Raw genomic sequence first — 19558 nt, 5'->3', positions numbered from 1 at the left:
TCGTTATTTTATATTATTCAACATTCACTGGTAACGTTTTTAAAAATCACTGGTAACAAGTGGAGAAAGTCGTTCTTTTACGTATTTCAACAAACTGTTAAATGTCGTTCTTTTATATTTTTCAACATTCACTGGTAACAGCAGTTACTGCATATTTTTAGGCGTATAATTTTATATATCTCCAACACAGTGTATAAAATAAAATGTTAGTAACATATCAGTTAGTTCTCTTAATATTTTGTTGCATTTGCTTAATTCTGTTATTTTCCTATGTTTTTTTTACAGACGTTTTTAAATCAGCAAATATTAGTTTTTTGTAAACATATGAACAGATTTAAGAATGAAAATATTATTATTATTATTTATTAAATTTATAATAAATTATAAATCTAATATTAAAGAATGAGCACTAGCTACACTGGCTATCGGCTCTTGGTAAATTAAAAATTAAGTTATAGATATTTAAAAAGAGTAATACAATTCATTCATATAGATAAGAGTTTTAAAATAAAAAAAAAAATAAAAAAAGTAAGTAATTAATTAAATTTTAATTCCAATTTGTGTTATAAATTTATAGATAAGAATGAAAATAATACGTAATCTATTCTTCTTAACATAATTGTTATTTTGCTTAACATAGATAAAACGTGATCGCAATCACTGTTTAAAAGAACAGTGATTTATAAATCACGTTCACTGAGAACGACGTTCTTAAAAAATCACGGGATCGCTCATCTCTGTCAGAGAGTGTTTGTGGAAAATAACAATTACACAAATTTGCCATAAATTTCTTTAAAACAGTATAAATGCAAACAAATTATATGGCAGGTTTGTTTTTTTGTGGCGTTTTTGTTTACTATGGCAGCATTGTTTACGTTGTCACAACAAACCTTTCATAGCAACCGGAATTTGTCATTATTGTTTTGATTTGTTTTTTAGTTTGCCGGTCAGGAAATTAGCTTTTTAATAAAATTGTGCTATATTTAAATAAACAATAATGGTGAGTATAGTTTGATTGATTTATAAAAGTCAAGGGCTTAAAAATATATTTATTCAGCTGCTGGAAAAAAGTTTAATGAAAATAGTGAAAAAGAAAAAAATTTTAATTACTTTTCAAATGTTAATTTTAATGTAATTAACAGAGCAAATACAGTTATTTAGTCGATGGCATACAATTATAATTTCAATTAAAGTCTTCAATTTTAAAGTTTTTAAACTATTGTAACGTGAAACATTCATCATTTATTGTTCTCATAAATCTAATTTGGAAACAATTCATGCTGCTTTTTTATTCCCATAGAGCTGGGGTCAGTAACTAGAGCTGGGTCAACTCTTGTGGGTAAAATCGAGTGATTTTCAAAAACGAATAATAGACAAAATCATGTTCTGCAAAACGTACGACATTGTACATTGAAACAGATTTTTATACTCGAAAGTATAACGAGTAAATCATGTGGATTTGATTTACAGAACACCAAATCATGTGAATTCGTTTTAAAATCGAAAACGTTACTCGGATAAGATTTACAGAACAGGGGACAAAAATAAAGATCCCTATCATGAAATAATGTTAAAGTACGCATCTACAAAATTATAAAAACCACGTCTATCTCGATAATATCTAGTAATACACATTTCAAAGACCCTTCAGAGATTGAGCTTATTTTCCTTTAAATCGCAGTATTTGCAAAGTTATTAACGATTTAAGATAGGTATTCGATTATGGTATAAAATATGAGTGATCACAAATTGAGCTTATTTTTCTTTAAATCGCAGTATTTACAAAGTTATTAACGATTTAAGATATTTGAGTTTTTTATACTAAAAATCGATTTTTGGTGTAAAGTGATCACAGATCGAGCTCCTTTTCATGATTAAACGCTTATTGGCCAAGTTATTAGCGATTTTAGATATTTTGAGTGTTTATATAAAAAATCGAATTTTGGTCAGAAATATGAATGATCACAGATCGTGCTCCTTTTCTTGATTAATCGCTTATTGGCCAAGTTATTAGCGATTTTAGATATTTTGAGTTTTTATATAAAAAATCGAATTTTGATTAGAAATATGAGTGATCACAGATCGAACTCCTTTTCTTGATTAAACGCTTATTGGCCAAGTTATTAGCGATTTTAGATATTTTGAGTTTTTATATAAAAAAATCGAATTTTGGTCAGAAATATGAGTGATCACAGATCCAGCTCCTTTTCTTGATTAATCGCTTATTGGCCAAGTTATTAGCGATTTTAGATATTTTGAGTTTTTATATAAAAAATCGATTTTTGGTCAGAAATATGAGTGATCACAGATCGAACTCCTTGTCTTGATTAAACTCTTTCTTATTGGCCAAGTTATTAGCGATTTTAGATATTTTGAGTTTTTATATAAAAAAATCGACTTTTGGTCAGAAATATGAGTGATCACAGATCGAACTCCTTTTCTTGATTAAACGCTTATTGGCCAAGTTATTAGCGATTTTAGATATTTCGAGTTTTTATATAAAAAATCGAATTTTGGTCAGAAATATGAGTGATAACAGATCGAGCTCCTTTTCTTGATTAATCGCTTATTGCCCAAGTTATTAGCAATATTAGATTTTTTGAATTTTTAAATAAAAAATCGAATTTTGGTCAGAAATATGAGTGATCACAGATCGAACTCCTTTTCTTGATTAAACGCTTATTGGCCAAGTTATTAGCGATTTTAGATATTTTGAGTTTTTATATAAAAAATCGAATGTTGGTCAGAAATATGAGGGATCACAGATCGAACTCCTTTTCTTGATTAATCGCTTATTGGCCAAGTTATTAGCGAATTTAGATATTTTGAGCTTTTATATAAAAAATCGAATTTTGGTCAGAAATATGAGGGATCACAGATCGAACTCCTTTTCTTGATTAAACGCTTATTGGCCAAGATATTAGCGATTTTAGATATTTTTAGTTTTTATATAAAATATCGAATTTTGGTCAGAAATATGAGTGATCACAGATCGAACTCCTTTTCTTGATTAAACGCTTATTGGCCAAGTTATTAGCGATTTTAGATATTTTGAATTTTTATATAAAAAATCGAATGTTGGTCAGAAATATGAGGGATCACAGATCGAACTCCTTTTCTTGATTAATCGCTTATTGGCCGAGTTATTAGCGATTTTATATATTTTGAGTTTTTATATAAAAAATCGAATTTTGGTCAGAAATATGAGTGATCACAGATCGAACTCCTTTTCTTGATTAAACGCTTATTGGCCAAGTTATTAGCGATTTTAGATATTTTGAGTTTTTATATAAAAAATCGAATTTTGGTCAGAAATATGAGTGATCACAGATCGAGCTCCTTTTCTTGATTAATCGTTTATTGGCCAAGTTATTAGCGATTTTAGATATTTTGAGTTTTTATATAAAAAATCGAATTTTGGTCAGAAATATGAGTGATCACAGATCGAACTCCTTTTCTTCATTAAACGCTTATTGGAAAAGTTATTAGCGATTTTAGATATTTTTAGTTTTTATATAAAAAATCGAATTTTGGTTAGAAATATGAGGGATCACAGATCGAACTCCTTTTCTTGATTAATCGCTTATTGGCCAAGTTATTAGCGATTTTAGATATTTTGAGTTTTTATATAAAAAATCGAATTTTGGTCAGAAATATGAGTGATCACAGATCGAACTCCTTTTCTTGATTAAACGCTTATTGGCCAAGTTATTAGCGATTTTAGATATTTTGAGTTTTTACATAAAAAATCGAATTTTGGTCAGAAATATGAGGGATCACAGAATCGAATTTTGAGTGATCACAGATCGAACTCCTTTTCTTGATTAAACGCTTATTGGCCGAGTTATTAGCGATTTTAGATATTTTTAGTTTTTATATAAAAAATCGAATTTTGGTTAGAAATATGAGGGATCACAGATCGAACTCCTTTTCTTGATTAATCGCTTATTGGCCAAGTTATTAGCGATTTTAGATATTTTGAGTTTTTATATAAAAAATCGAATTTTGGTCAGAAATATGAGTGATCACAGATCGAACTCCTTTTCTTGATTAAACGCTTATTGGCCAAGTTATTAGCGATTTTAGATATTTTGAGTTTTTACATAAAAAATCGAATTTTGGTCAGAAATATGAGGGATCACAGAATCGAATTTTGAGTGATCACAGATCGAACTCCTTTTCTTGATTAAACGCTTATTGGCCAAGTTATTAGCGATTTTAGATATTTTTAGTTTTTATATAAAAAATCGAATTTTGGTTAGAAATATGAGGGATCACAGATCGAACTCCTTTTCTTGATTAATCGCTTATTGGCCAAGTTATTAGCGATTTTAGATATTTTGAGTTTTTATATAAAAAATCGAATTTTGGTCAGAAATATGAGTGATCACAGATCGAACTCCTTTTCATGATTAAGCGCTTATTGGCCAAGTTATTAGCGATTTTAGATATTTTGAGTTTTTATATAAAAAATCGAATTTTGGTCAGAAATATGAGTGATCACAGATCGTGCTCCTTTTCTTGATTAAACGCTTATTGGCCAAGTTATTAGCGAATTTAGAAATATTGAGCTTTTATATAAAAAATCGAATTTTGGTCAGAAATATGAGGAATCACAGATCGAGCTCCTTTTCTTGATTAATCGCTTATTGGCCAAGTTATTAGCGAATTTAGATATTTTGAGTTTTTATATAAAAAATCGAATTTTGGTCAGAAATATGAGTGATCACAGATCGAGCTCCTTTTCTTGATTAATCGCTTATTGGCCAAGTTATTAGCGAATTTAGATATTTTGAGTTTTTATATAAAAAATCGAATTTTGGTCAGAAATATGAGTGATCACAGATCGAACTCCTTTTCTTGATTAAACGCTTATTGGCCAAGTTATTAGCGAATTTAGGTATTTTGAGTGTTTATATAAAAAATCGAATTTTGGTCAGAAATATGAGTGATCACAGATCGAACTCCTTTTCTTGATTAATCGCTTATTGGCCAAGTTATAAGCGATTTTGGATATTTTGAGTTTTTATATAAAAAATCGAATTTTGGTCAGAAATATGAGGGATCACAGATCGAACTCCTTTTCTTGATTAATCGCTTATTGGCCAAGTTATTAGCGAATTTAGATATTTTGAGTTTTTATATAAAAAATCGAATTTTGGTCAGAAATATGAGTGATCACAGATCGAACTCCTTTTCTTGATTAATCGCTTATTGGCCAAATTATTAGTGAATTTAGATATTTTGAGAGTTTATATAAAAAAGTTGGGCTATGGCCAACATTTTAAAGAAAAAAATTTTTTGGTATGAAAAATGAGTGATCACAGATTGAGCTTATTTTCCTTTAAATCGCAGTATTTACAATGTTATTTACGATATATTTGGTAAAATGCTATTGTTTTGAAACTAAAATTGTGTTTTATATTTATTCCCATTAAAGGCAAATCGAAGTGTTAGACGCCTTTCATTTATAGCCGAATGGTACCAGGAAGAGGCAGGCATAACACGAGTCTTTACAATACAATACTACGCACAAGACAATGCCATTGAAATAGTAAGTATTCGTTATATATAAATAAAATTTATAAGAAAATATATATTTTTATAACCTAGTATGATCAACGTACCAATAAAACCTTTTTAAGACGCAATAAAATGCCCGAGTTATCCGAAAGAGATTTTTTTGTGGGTTCAAAAATTAATATATTCGGCAGGCAATTTAATATAGTAGATTATGGTGATGATATAACGAAAAACACTTTAGCCAAATACCGCAAAAAGTAAGTAAATAAAAATATGATTAGAATTAGTTGATAAAATATTTATTTCTTTACAGAACCTTTATTTTACTTAAGAACAGTATATTACAGCATTTGGGTGCGGTGTTATGTTCTCTAATTGATAGTAATTTTAGCTTAAGTAAAGGTCTAATGGTACAGTTTACGGCCGAACAGGTTAAAGAGTTTTTAAATGAACGCAACAAAGGAGATGTGCAAACATCGTAAGTTTTCTTTTATTTTGAGTGAGGGGTTAAATTTTAAATAAATCTTAATAATTTTCTTTTAAAGAGTTCTTATGAATCAATTGCTGACGGGTCCCTCTATAGGCTTCGAATTGATAGCCGATAATGCTGTGGAAAAAATTAAAAATTGTATAAATCAAGTTCAGGATGTGAACAGTGAGGTAACTAAACCTTTGAGAAGCCTGTTTGAAAGAGAAGATATACGCAATGGTGTTTATTGCTCACAAAACGATGATGATGTTGAAAGGGTAAGTTGTCTTTTTTTAAATAAATTTTAAAGCAATCACAAATTGTTGTTCTCAATAATCTAAACTGGTCATAATTGTTAAAACATATTAAAACAAGTAAGAGTGCTATATTCGGCTGTGCCGAATCTTATATACCCTTCACCAAGTTATACTTCAAAATTTTAAATATTTTTAGGTAAACAAAATTTAATTTTTTTTTCCTTGTTTTTTTCATTTTTTGGAAAAAAAATTTTTTGATTGTTATTTTAATTTTTTCGATTATTTTAAATTTTTTAAATTTAAAATTTTTTTTTGTTTTTTAAATTTTTTTTTCCGATTTTGACCCATTGTAGGTCCAACTTACTATGGTCTTATATACGTCGTTGCAAATGTCTTTGAAATATCTATCATTAGATATCCATATTGTCTATATTAATGTCTTAGTAATCCAGATATAGGTCAAAAATCGAGGTTGTCTTGGTTTTTTCCTCATATCTCAGCCATTTGTGGACCGATTTTGCTGATTTTAAATAGCAAAATTCTCGAAAGCATGTCTGACAGAATTATTGAAGATTTGGATCCCGAAGATATCTGGGGTCTTCATAAAATTGATTTCAACAGACAGACGGACAAACAGACAGACGGACATGGCTTAATTGACTCCGCTCCGGTCGGAAATGAAAAATGTAGAAATTACAAACTTATATATACCCTTCTCACGAAGGTAAAGGGTATAAAAATACATTCTTTTGATGATAGAGATTTTTTAATCGTGATTTTATGTCCGGAGATTCGTGGTCGGAAAGTTGACAAATAATTGCAAGTTGTTAAATAAACTCCTCAATATGTTTCCTAATCGTGAACAAATTCTCCGAAATTTATAAAAAATATTTCCGGGAAATTGTTTCAGCCCAATTATGAATAAAAAATTCCGCGGGAGTTTGTTCCCCGGGAGTTTTTTCCCATTGAATTTGATTATGAATAATGAGAAAAGAGAAAAAACTCCCGGGGAATTTTTATTCATAATTGGGCTGTTTATAAGTTTTCTACTTAGAGTTTTCTACAGATTTTCATATTTTGACCGATTGTATGAATAAATTTGGCTGGTTTTGGGTTAATTTAGTAAAGGGTGTTTATTTTAGCCCGATAGAACTTACGAAAGGGTTAACTGTGAAACGAACTATCATGCTGTGCTCACTTTTTGTCATTTATGATTAGTATAGTCCGGCAAATCATCATGATAGAACAACGCTACCAATTAATAAGGCCCTAATTTTGTAAATCACGTCACCAAAGTGATATTTATATGGAAAGCAAAAACAAAATTTCAAAAATTTGTTTTTGTTTTATATACAAAATTTTCAAATTATGAAAGGCAAATCAACGCTTGAATTTTGGTGCGTTTGTTCTGTTAAGAATTTGTATATAAAACAAAAACAAATTTTTAACATTTTTGAAATTTTGTTTTTGCTTTTCATATAAATATCACTTTGTGAAGTGATTTACAAAATTAGGGCCTAAAATTTACTTTTTTTTAAACTTTTTATTGAACTTAAGCCTCATTTAAATTGATTTCATTTAAATTATATGATAAATATTATGATTTCTAGGACACTAACTTCTTTTTCAATAACACACGTGCTTTACAAATAGCCGTACAAATGAAAAATTCCACTTTGGCTGTTATTAAACCACATGCCATTAAAGAGGGTAATTTGGGTAAAATAATACAGGAGATAAACTCAAATGGCTTTAAAATTACTGCCTTAAGAATGCATATTCTGGAAAAGGTGAATTGCAGTGAATTTTATGAAGTTTATAGAGGGATTGTACCAGAATATATAGTAAGTTTAAAGCAGAACTCAACATATAATTTTAATTTTAAACAAATGTTTATTTATTTGCTTTACCTTTTCTAGCCCATGGTTACTCAATTGGCCAGTGGCGTTAGTATGTCTTTGGAAATTGTTTGCAGTGATGCAAATAAAAATAGTTATGAAGAATTTCGTAAATTTTGTGGACCTATGGATCCGGTATGTTGAATTATTATTTAAGAACAATTTACCAGTTGCCTCCTTTTTGTTTGCTTCTACAATTTGTTTTGGTTACTTCTTTATTTTTAGGAAATTGCCAAACTTTTACGTCCGCACACACTAAGAGCTAAATATGGCTCTAGTAAAACCTTAAATGCCGTCCATTGCACTGATTTACCCGATGATACCATATTGGAAATTCAATACTTATTCAAAATTTTAGATTAATTTATATTTTATAAATACTTTAAAACATTCCTAACTAATATTATTTTATGTTTAGTTAAATATAAATAATTTTATAAAAGTTGTTCCTTTATTTATTTCTTAAAAATCGTTTCATGCTTCTTAACACTAATAACAAAATTTAACTATCACTTTTTTTACATAAAAAAAAAACATAATTTAATACTATGCACTACCATTTAAACATCAACAACTTGTGTATTATTACTTGTGCTGGGTGCATCATCTCTTAAATTATAAAGTGGGGTGGTTTCTGTGTCTCCAACCTCCAGAGAATTTTGACTAGCATAATGATGACCCAGACGTTCTTGTAACACATAATCGTAGGCCAGAAATGTGTAAATAACAATGGCCACTATCATGAGTATGGAATAGAAGAAAAATTCATCACTTTGTGTGGGAAAAAAATTTAGTTGTGTTATTAACACCACAATAAGATTGCCAAAGGCATTATTCAGAAACCAGGCAGCAGTGACCACAGATTTCATAGAAGCGGGGGCCTGAAAAAGGAAATGTTAAAATGTTTGTTTGATATTTTTATAGACATGCGATCCACCTGTGTAAAGGCAAATTGTAAGCCGGGTATGGACAGCAATAACTCGCCCAACATGATCAAAATAAATTGTGGTATTTGCCATAATACATTAACGGATTTAAAAGGCATGGACTGCAATTATAAGGAAAGTAAAAATAAATATTTAAAACCTTATTCTTAATCAATTTTGATATTGATCAAAGGTTTATAAACAAATTTTGTATTTAAATTTTGTTTTATAATAAACCTTTGATAAAATTAATGCTTCATTTTCTACAATGATTATCTTGACTTTAACTTACCAGTACATATCTTTGCAGCACCCCGGCACATATAAAGGAAAATGCTGAAAACACTCCTCCCAATGTAACACTTTGCAATGGCTGCAGTTCGTAATTGAAACAACATTTCAAACAAGGTTTCACTAAATACTGCCACATAGGTATTAAAATGAATAGAAATATGGGACCCATAGCTTTGGCCTGATCCGGTTGTATGGTTATTCCCGGCACTATTGTGGTATTCATCTGTGAAGCCTGAAACGTCCAACTGGAGTCTTGTTGAGCAAGTAGGGCAAAATAAATGGGCAGTGGTAGAAATAATTTGGCCAGCTACAGAAATTCAATACATAAAGGTAATTAAAGGATTTATTTATATATTCAAATTCCAAAAAGTCTCCCATTCTTTGTACTAAATTTTTTTATTTTACCTTCAAAACTTTAGCCACATCATTGACAAATGTCTCATCGTACTTCCCCACCGCATAGTGAAGCCAATAAGAACGTTTTGTTATGGCCGAATTTTTCGACCATTTCCGAGCCAAAGCATGCTTAATACAACCATAGAATTTCAGCAAAATATTTTCTTCATTCAGCTTTTCTTCCTTGTAATACAGTTTGCCAATGTTGAAAGTCACTTAAAGGTAAGAAGTAGTTTAGATATAAAGTATTTGAATATATTTATTAATACACTTACACCATGCTACAAAGAATGAGGTAGCCAAAGTACCAAATACTGCCGGATAACAGCCAGTTTTATTGAAACAGGTTGTGTTGGCTCTTACCATGGGCGGTAGTATTTTACTTAAGAATATGCCAACATAATACACAAAATAATATAAGCTAAAGTATTCCGCCAATTGTTTGGCCTGTTGAGGCAGTTGAAATTGTATGGCACCCAGGGAAGTTAGACAGGCTCTTGAAGAGCCATTACCAATGGCTATAAATAACAATGAAATGGAAACCAGAAATCTAAAAGAGAAATGAAACAATTTTTAACAAATTTATTTTTCAAAATGAGAAAATTAATAATAAGCCTTAGCTTAGTTTACGTGCTAGTCAGATTTACAAGAATGAATAAATAAAATAAAAAGAAATAATCCGTAGTTCGGTTTTTCTTATATTTTCTCCTTCAAATTTAAACAATTTTAAAAAACCCCGTCGTCTATAAGTTGCGCTAATCGATGACTGATTTTCAAAGTAAATTTTTGATAATTTGGTAGCTTTGTTCGAGCGTCAATCTATTCATGATGATTTGCCAGAGTATATTGATCATAAAAGTAAAAAATTGAGCGCAGTATGACAGTTCGTTTGACACTTAACACTTTTGTAAGTTCTATCGGTAGAAATTCTCAGTATATTTTTCCTACATTTTTCTAAATCCTTCAAATCTGAGTAGTACTTGATATTTTTATATATACCAACTTACACCAATGATATTCCCATATATGGCAATGCCGTCAACACCAACAGTATCCAACCAAATGCATAGAGAAAATAAAAGCCCGTTATTGTCCTAACATTGCCTATATAGCTATCGGCCAGTATAGCTCCAAATATAGGGCAAAATTGTCCAAAGAAATTGAAAATATGTAAAACTATTGTTGACAAACTTTCGCTAAAATACAAATCATCGCGTAGGTATAATGCCAATATAGCTGAAAATATAATAGAAAACAAAATTAAATGAATTTTTTTATATAAAAAAAAATCTGTTTAAGGTTCTGAACTTGTTATTAAAAAAAATAAAAAACAGATAAATCATACCAATAATAAAGATTATGATTTGAAGCATCATAATGCAAATAAAAAAAACAAAAGCTAGAAAATAAACTGATAACTTGATTATTTGAATATAATAGCGACAAAAAATATATGTATCAAACAAAATAATTTAGTGCATTCATCAAGAGTCAATGCAAATAAAACAGTGTAGAGTATAATAACGTAAAAGTAAATGAAATTTCCCTTATCTTACTATTTCTTTGTAGAATTTTTGTTAAAGTTAGAATTCGAGAGAAGCCACTACAACTTAGAAGTAGAAGTAGTAAAGTAAGCAGATCTAATTAAAAAATAATTTTTAATCAAAGGTTTATAAAAAAATGTTTATGGAAATTTTGTTTTATAAACATTTGAAAAATTTAAAAATTCTTAATGAAAAATTCTTTGGGAAAATATTTGAATTTATATTGGCCTTCACTGTTAATGTTATTTTGTTAAATTTTTTTCTTATTTTTTTTAATATTAAGACAATTTCTTTTGTTTTTTATTTAATCATTTCTAAATTTAAGAAATTGTTTAAACCAAATCCAGACATATCATTAACACACGTACCAGCGTCATAGACCTAATTTCACAAAAATCAAAACAATTATAATGCACTTAGGTTAATATTTATCTGTCCGAATTTTTATGAGTGAATCATCGTTAAAGTATTAATTAAATTTTTTAAATTCTGTTCAAAAAACGATTTAAATATTTAAAATTTTAATGGGAATATGAACTAAAGGTGGCAAACGAAAGAAATTTTATACATTTCTTTATTTATAACATAAAAAATAATGATTAAAGTAAAATTTTAATATTGTTCAGATGTTGACAAACCGTCACCGGAAATTGTTTGGTGTCATTATCTCATGCTGAACATCTGTCAATCTACATCAATAATATAAACAATGAAATTTTAAAGAGTAATAATAAACATAGGAAAAGTGTATTAAAAATTATTTTCCTTGAAATAGCTTTACGCTATTTTAACACTCTTATCTAGTATACGTTTTTGTAAACTTGTATTTCCAGCCCGTATTTATATTTCAAGGTTAACATAGTAATCTAAATATTGATCAAAAATAGGTTAAAAAAATCGAGGTAATCGCTGTTTTTTTTATTATATCTCAGGCATTTGTGTGGCCGATTTTCCCAAATTTAAATAGCAACCGTATAAAATCAAACCAAAATTGTACTCAAAATAATAACATACGAGTGTTGTTTTTGTTTTCACATTGTTTTTATACCCTTCACCTTCTTGAGATGGGTATATATAAGTTTCTCATTCCGTTTGTAATTTCCACAATATAATTTTCCGAACCTATAAAGTATATACATATATTCTGGATCCGGAGCGGAGTCGATTAAGCTATGTCCGTCTGTCTGTTGAAATTAATTTTCTGAAGACCCCAGATATCTTCGGGATCCAAATCTTCAATAATTCTGTCAGACATCCTTTCGAGAAGTTTCCTATTTAAAATCAGCAAAATCGGTCCACAAATGGCTGAGATATGACCAATATGATCAATATGAATATCTAATGATAGATATTTAAAAGACATTTGCAACATTCTTGAAATATTTAATTTATTATTACAGACAAAAATACTAGTTTAACCTTTTTGAAAACGTTGGCCATGCAACAGTTTGAAGAAATCGAGGTACTGTATTAGAACAAAATAGTGAAATCTATTGAAGATATTAAATCGTATGTAGAGTTTTGCGACTAAGTGAATGAGCAAAAGCCACGACTGCCTTGATTTTTTTATACCCTTCACCTTCGTGAGAAGAGTTTGTTATTTCGTTTGTAATTTCCACAATATAATTTTCCGACCCTATAAAGTATATATATTCTGGATCCTTATAGATAGCGGAGTCGATTAAGCCATGTCCGTCTGCCTGTCTGTTGAAATCATCTTTCCGAAGCCCCAAATAACCTACATAAACGATTCATTCATCAATATCTCTGGAATTCTTCCGGCTCTGTTGCTATTTAAAATCGAGAAAATCGGTCCACATATGGCTGAGATATAAGGAAAAAACCAGGACAACCTCGATTTTTAACCTATTTTTGACCTATATCTGGATTACTAGGTCATTAATATAGACAATATGGATATCTAATGATAGGTATTTCAAAGACCTTTTCAACGACGTACATATTTAAGACCATAGTAAGTTGGACCTACAATGGGTCAAAATCGGGAAAAAAATTTGAACCCGAATTTTTTTTTCACAAAAAAAATTAAATTTTAAAAATTTAAAATAATTCGAAAAAAAAAATTTTTGTTTACCTAAAAATATTTAAAATTTGTATTTTGAAGTATAATTTGGTGAAGGGTATATAAGATTCGGCACAGCCGAATATAGATCTCTTACTTGTCTTTTAATAATACATTCTCACCACTTAGGTTTCTGACAACTGAGTTAGGTCTTTGACAGCACAGTTTCCGTTCTATTACTACGTTTATACGTAGCCTATTCGCAAATAAAAAATTAATTCACTGTTTATGCGGCATTTTTTTCTAATTGCAATATTTTTATTTGCGAATAAACGTAGTATATGTCTATTCTCTATGATTCAAACATTTATGGCCTGATTCATAAACACGAAAGGAAAGCAATTTTCAATTTTTTGTATGAAAAACACTCAAAAATTATTTAAAAACTGTGGGATATTCATAGAAAAATTTGTTTTTCTATAGCAAATTTATTTGGCAGAAAACTGATATAAAAACGATATTTTCAAACTTGGTTGCACATTAAAAAATTGGCTTGAAACGGAAATACTGCTTCGTTTTATAAAATAGAAATGCATGATTCGCAACTAGGGTTCATAATAGCAAAAAAATTACAGTTTTTTTATTTTTCATCAGTTTTCTTCTTAATGTTATAGTATTATTTCTGCACAAATAGAACAGATTGGTTTCAAAACAAATCCCGCCTAGTTTATTAGTTTTCACAATTATAGTTCACCAGATATTCCATAATAAATATTTACTTTGTATGGGAGGTGCCACGCCCACTTGAAATTTCAAAATAAAAAATAGCCTACAGCTCCTTCCAGGTATAGAGAAAGATACATTTCTAGAAAATCTGTTTAGTGGATTAGCCTCCTATAAGGTACAAACAAATAAATAGACATATGTACATTAAATTAAAGTGATGATCAGCTAATTAGGGACAATAGTGTTTGCTAGATTCCATGTGATTCTCATTTAATTTTTCAAATATTTTCACACATATATAAGGAGCCGCAGAACAAAATGTACTTTTTCGAATTTTTTTACAAATTGACTTTTTGGTATTTTTATAATATTTGGGTTGAAATCTTCTAAAAAAAATCAATTTCCCAAAATTTTCAAAAAAGTACCTTTTGTTCTTCCTCATATGTGAAATTTTTCTCACCTCTACAAAAAATATTCAGCCACAACAGAAAAATTCGGTCATTTAGAGTGAATCATTTGATTATCAATAAATTCGGTTATCACAACCAAAAATGTTTTTTTTTTAAAAAACGGGAATCATTATATATACGAGGGTATTAATTTTTAGAAAAAGTAATGACAATAATACTGGTTTAAATTTGTTATTACGAATGGAAAAAGTTCGGGAAATTAAAAACTCAGGCCGTACTTTTGTTCTGTTGACATTATTTTTTTTTAATTTGTTCGTATCCCAAAAGTAATTATTTCTATAGATTCAATTTAAAATATTCAAATCAAAAATTAGTGAACGTAAAAATAACATAATTTAATATTTTTAAATTTTCCATTCTTTGCTATTATTTTGCTCTCAACTTTCAATGATTGTAGGTGTTTGTTTTTGAAGACTTTACACTTGTTGATAATGTACGGTAATGATTTTAAGGTTTTACTTACAACACAACACAACACATACAAAATACTTACTTCTTATACCGTTTGCAGCAAAGGCTTCAAATAATTTCGCCATTAATACAAATACTATGGCCCTAGGATATCTGATACGCCTGGGCGTCAATTGTGTTACAAGGCCATAGCCTTCAGATTTTGTATTTCCTTGTTTGGATTTTATGGAAGTCAACATTGAGATGTCTGGTTCATTATCTTTTAGGGTTAATATACCCAAGGCAGGTAGTGCTTTAAATAAATTTTAGATAAAATTGTTTTGATTATCTTTGAAATCATAAAAAGAATACATACATATGTGCTATACTATGTAAAACTTACTTTCTTCACTAGCAATTTGGGAGGCTCGAAACATTGTATGTTTCTTATTTTGTGCACTGGAATATTATGATGTTTGATGTTGAAGTAAAATAACTTTTTATTATTTAAATTAAAAAAAAAACAATAACAAATTGTTGAATTATTTTTTTAAAATATACTATAATAGTAAAGTATGCATGTAATGTATATTATATAGGTACAGGGCTTTATCAACCGCAAATACGGTGATTTTCAAGTCAGTTGACTGTTAGAGCACAATCACCACCATACTATCCACCAGCTAAATATTACTTGTTCATATAAATATGTACATATGTATGTATGTATTTACATAGAATTGTTGATGTCTACTCAAATTTCACGGTATTCAAAACGAGCAAGGTAATTTTGTAAAAAAAAAATAAAAAATGTTAAGTACAAAACACAATAAATTTATTTTTCATTTAATTACAAATATTTACACCACCATCTTCTATATTATCACTTGATTTTGTTAATGAGTGTTAGTTTGAATTCAATTTATTGTATGTATTTATTAAATAATTATTTTATTTATTTATTGACCGTTATTTTTTTAAGATTTTCAAAACAATTCGTATTGTAGGTTTTTCTTGTTTAAAGTCTCGTGAAATACTGTTTGTTGCAATGAATTAAAACTCAACTTTTTACATTTTTTTCCCTCTAGTATTTGTATGGCGTTCTGACGGTTGTATCTATCGTTGGTTGGCTGCTTGCCTGATATCTGTGGCTTTCGGTTCGTTTGTCTTCTTTCTACACATATACAAATTATTTTATTTCTTAACAAGTGTATTCCAACAGTTTAACTTAGAATCTATCTGTTGTCGTAAGCTATACGGCACTTTGTACGTGTGTTTAATTCAATTCATCTTGTACAATAATTTTTCACGAGACATTATGTGTTTTTGTTATTGTTTTTTCTTTTTTTTTCACTGTTGACGACTGACTGCCAGTCAACGATTGCTCTCGTTCTTCCCACGATAACAATGCCTGTTATCTGTGTTATTTGTTTATATATTTTTGATTAATCGTTTTTCTTATTCTGTTGCTTCTCTCTTGTCTGAAAGTTGGTGGTACCTATGCAAATGTTTGTCTGATAACTTTTCTTCTAATTAGAACCAGGTAATCCAATTATAATTGGGTGAATGCAAGTCTTTAAAATGTAGTTTACTTTATTTTAGTGGTTTGATAGTGTCGGAATAACATTAATACTATTTCGATTGCCTTTTAAAATATTTTGTAAAATATTAAAGGATTCTTAATATGCTTCCTATAATTTTAACAATTAATTTTTAACCCATTAACGGTCGTCTAATTAAAAATAATCAAAACAAAAAACTTCCAAAAATTATTGGTTTTATTGGTACAAAGCATATGCATAATATATATAACGACATAGTAATCCAGATATAAATCGAAAATATGTCAAAAATCGAGGTTGGCGTGGTTTTGCCCTTATATCTCAGCCATTTGTGGGCCGATTTTAAATAGCAACCGAACCGGGTCTATAGCGGAAATATTGATGTATGAATTATGTAAGTTATTTGGGAGCTATGGAAAGTAGATTTCAACATACAGACGGACAAGGCTATTTCAACTCCGCTATCTATAAAGATCCAAAATATATGTTCTTTGTGTGGTCGTAAATGGAAAATGGTCGTAAATGGAAAACTTACAAACGGAATGACAAACTTATACATACCCTTGCCACTCATGGTGAAGGGTATAACAGTACTTAAACTGTTTTAACAAAGTGTATCGAAATTGAAAGCACAAAAAATGATACTTGTATTTTCTTTTCTAGCCAATGTCCTTGATTACAATATTTATGTATTAAAATACATATCGTTTTTCTTAGAGTTACCGGCTTTTAAATAGATATCCTCATATGGGGACAGAGACCGGTAATGGGTTAATCAATTGTATTGACAACTAAATTTTTTTTTCCGAGTTTCGAAATTTCCGAATTTCGAGAATTACAAAACTGTTTCCAATACTGCTGTTCATAAATAAACCCATCTTGTGCACATCCTAAATCTGTTGCTAATCTTTCGAGTTAAACACGTTTTAATGTTTATCATTAAATGAACTTTTATTCTAATAAATTAACATCTTTTTCCAAGATGAGTTGAATAGGAACAAGTAAGAGAGCTATATTCGGCTGTGCCGAATCTTATATACCCTTCACCAAATTATACTTTAAAATAAATTTTTTTAAATATTTTTAGGTAAACAAAATTTAATTTTTTTTTTTAATTGTTTTTCAATTTTTTTTCGAAATTGTTTTTTAATTTTTGTTAAAAAAAGTTTTTTTTTTCAAATTTATGACAAAAACAAATTTTTATGAAAAAAAAATTCGGGTCAAAAAATATTTTTCCCGATTTTGACCTACATCGTTGCAATGGACTTTAGATATCCATATTGTCTATATTAATGACTTAGTAATCCATATATATATCAAAAATAGGTCAAAAATCGAGGTTGTCCCGGTTTTTTGCTCATATCTCCGTTATTTATGGACGTATTTTGCTGATTTTAAATAGCAAACTTCTCATGTCTGACCGAATTATTGAAGATTTGGATCCTCAGAAGATATCTGGGGTCCTCAGAAAATTTATTTCAACTAACAGACAGACGGACATGGCTTAATCGACTCCGCTACCTATAAGGATCTAGAAAATATATACTTTATAGGGTCGGAAATGAAAAATATAGAAATTACAAACGGAATGACAAACTTATATATACCCTTCTCACGAAGGTGAAGGGTATAAAAACACTAAAATTTTTCTATGTGAATATATTTAGAGCTTATTAACATCTTTTAAGAGCAAAAATACATAAAATAAATGACTTTATGGACCAACATGGCTATGTTGAATTTCTGCAAAACGTAATGTTGCCATATAGCAGTGAAGAAATACCACTGCACTGAAATACCACAAATCGAATAGCTAAGGAATGGTTTCGTGTCAATAATATTAAGGTTATGGAGAGGCCGTCACAATCCCCTGACCTCAATCCTATTGAACATCTTTCGGGGGGACATTCAAAATCTGTATACGATTCGAAAACATCCAATGACGAGCAGCATTGTGAAGTTGTTGAAAAAATCTGGAAGGCAGTCCCAATAAGACTATGTCAACATTTTGTTCGACCTTTATTTTTTTGTTTTAATATGAAGTTTTAAAATAAATATTCAAATTTTTAATCTTATCTTTAATTTATAAAATATTTGAAAGTTTAGTGGTACTGCTATTTTCATGTTTGCAACAATTTCATGTTTGTAAATTTTATTACTAATTCGTGTACATATAAAATACGCTGTGCCAATTTCGGGAAAAATATTTTTAAGCAGAATTTCAATGAAAAATTGTTTTTATAAAAATATACTTAGTTATAGATTCGGTACAGCCGAATATTTCACACTACAATAAAACAATACTTTAACCCCAATTAACAATATTCTTAACCTAAACACTTATCTTAATGTACGAACATCAAATTCGTACGAAAGTGAAAACTATTAAGCTTCTTTTTACGAAGCTGAAGAAGCAAAACCAAAACGTTACGAATTGGAGAATACGATTATTTAAACTTTCGTACAAGTTCTGTGACAGACCTTTATTTTAGCTTCCTAAAAATTGAATTAAATTTACATTTTTAATTGAGATATTCCAAAATTAAGGGCCTGATTCAGAAACATGGATAGAAAATTTATTAAAAAAATTATATGAAAGTGTTTTTCATACAAACATTTAAAAATTGTTATCTGTTCGTGTTTTTGAATTATATGTTCAGACTCATATTGAACATCATAGTGCTAACTTCAGGTTAAATTTGTATTGTTAGTGGTGGCAAGACAAAAACTTTGTCATTGAACTATAAACTCCATCGATATCATAATGTCGTCAAGCTTTTCTTGTTATATTTTGCAGATTTAATTGAATTTGATGTAAATGTGAAAGTCACGGATCATTTCAATAATTTTGAAAATAAATACATAATTTGTGTATATATTTTTGGAAAAATTCCATTAATGATGATTTGTTTTCATTGTTAATTTAAAATTTACATACATATACATATGTATACATACTTATATAAATGCATAATTATTTATTAATTTGTGTTATCATTATATTAATTTGTGTACACAAATACTTGCATTTAATTGATCTCATTTTAAATTTATAGACCTATTCACTTTTAAAAGGCTGT

At 28.9% G+C, this 19558-nt stretch overlaps 2 protein-coding genes across 2 annotated transcripts; one reads left to right on the top strand and one right to left on the bottom strand.

The window, feature by feature from the left end:
• The first annotated feature begins 875 nt into the window (after window positions 1-875).
• Window positions 876-8589, top strand: nmdyn-D7. Its single transcript, XM_065498915.1, has 8 exons — window positions 876-1000; window positions 5441-5554; window positions 5614-5780; window positions 5837-6001; window positions 6069-6270; window positions 7860-8093; window positions 8169-8282; window positions 8373-8589. Exons 1-8 carry the CDS (start codon window positions 998-1000, stop codon window positions 8508-8510), a joined length of 1137 nt encoding a protein of 378 aa, XP_065354987.1. The 5' UTR covers window positions 876-997; the 3' UTR covers window positions 8511-8589.
• Window positions 8580-15659, bottom strand: LOC135949259 (solute carrier family 15 member 2). The gene is made up of 8 exons (XM_065498800.1): window positions 15320-15659; window positions 15020-15229; window positions 10771-10999; window positions 10039-10313; window positions 9773-9978; window positions 9366-9674; window positions 9085-9195; window positions 8580-9028 (listed from the first exon to the last, which is right to left on the bottom strand). Exons 1-8 carry the CDS (start codon window positions 15351-15353, stop codon window positions 8708-8710), a joined length of 1695 nt encoding a protein of 564 aa, XP_065354872.1. The 5' UTR covers window positions 15354-15659; the 3' UTR covers window positions 8580-8707.
• Window positions 15660-19558: the final 3899 nt, after the last annotated feature.

The sequence above is a fragment of the Calliphora vicina genome, chromosome 1, assembly GCF_958450345.1.
Source record: "Calliphora vicina chromosome 1, idCalVici1.1, whole genome shotgun sequence".
NCBI classification, from domain to species: Eukaryota; Metazoa; Arthropoda; class Insecta; order Diptera; family Calliphoridae; genus Calliphora; species Calliphora vicina.
Note: the sequence above shows the minus strand (reverse complement) of the source record. Positions and strands in the feature narration are given on the sequence as shown.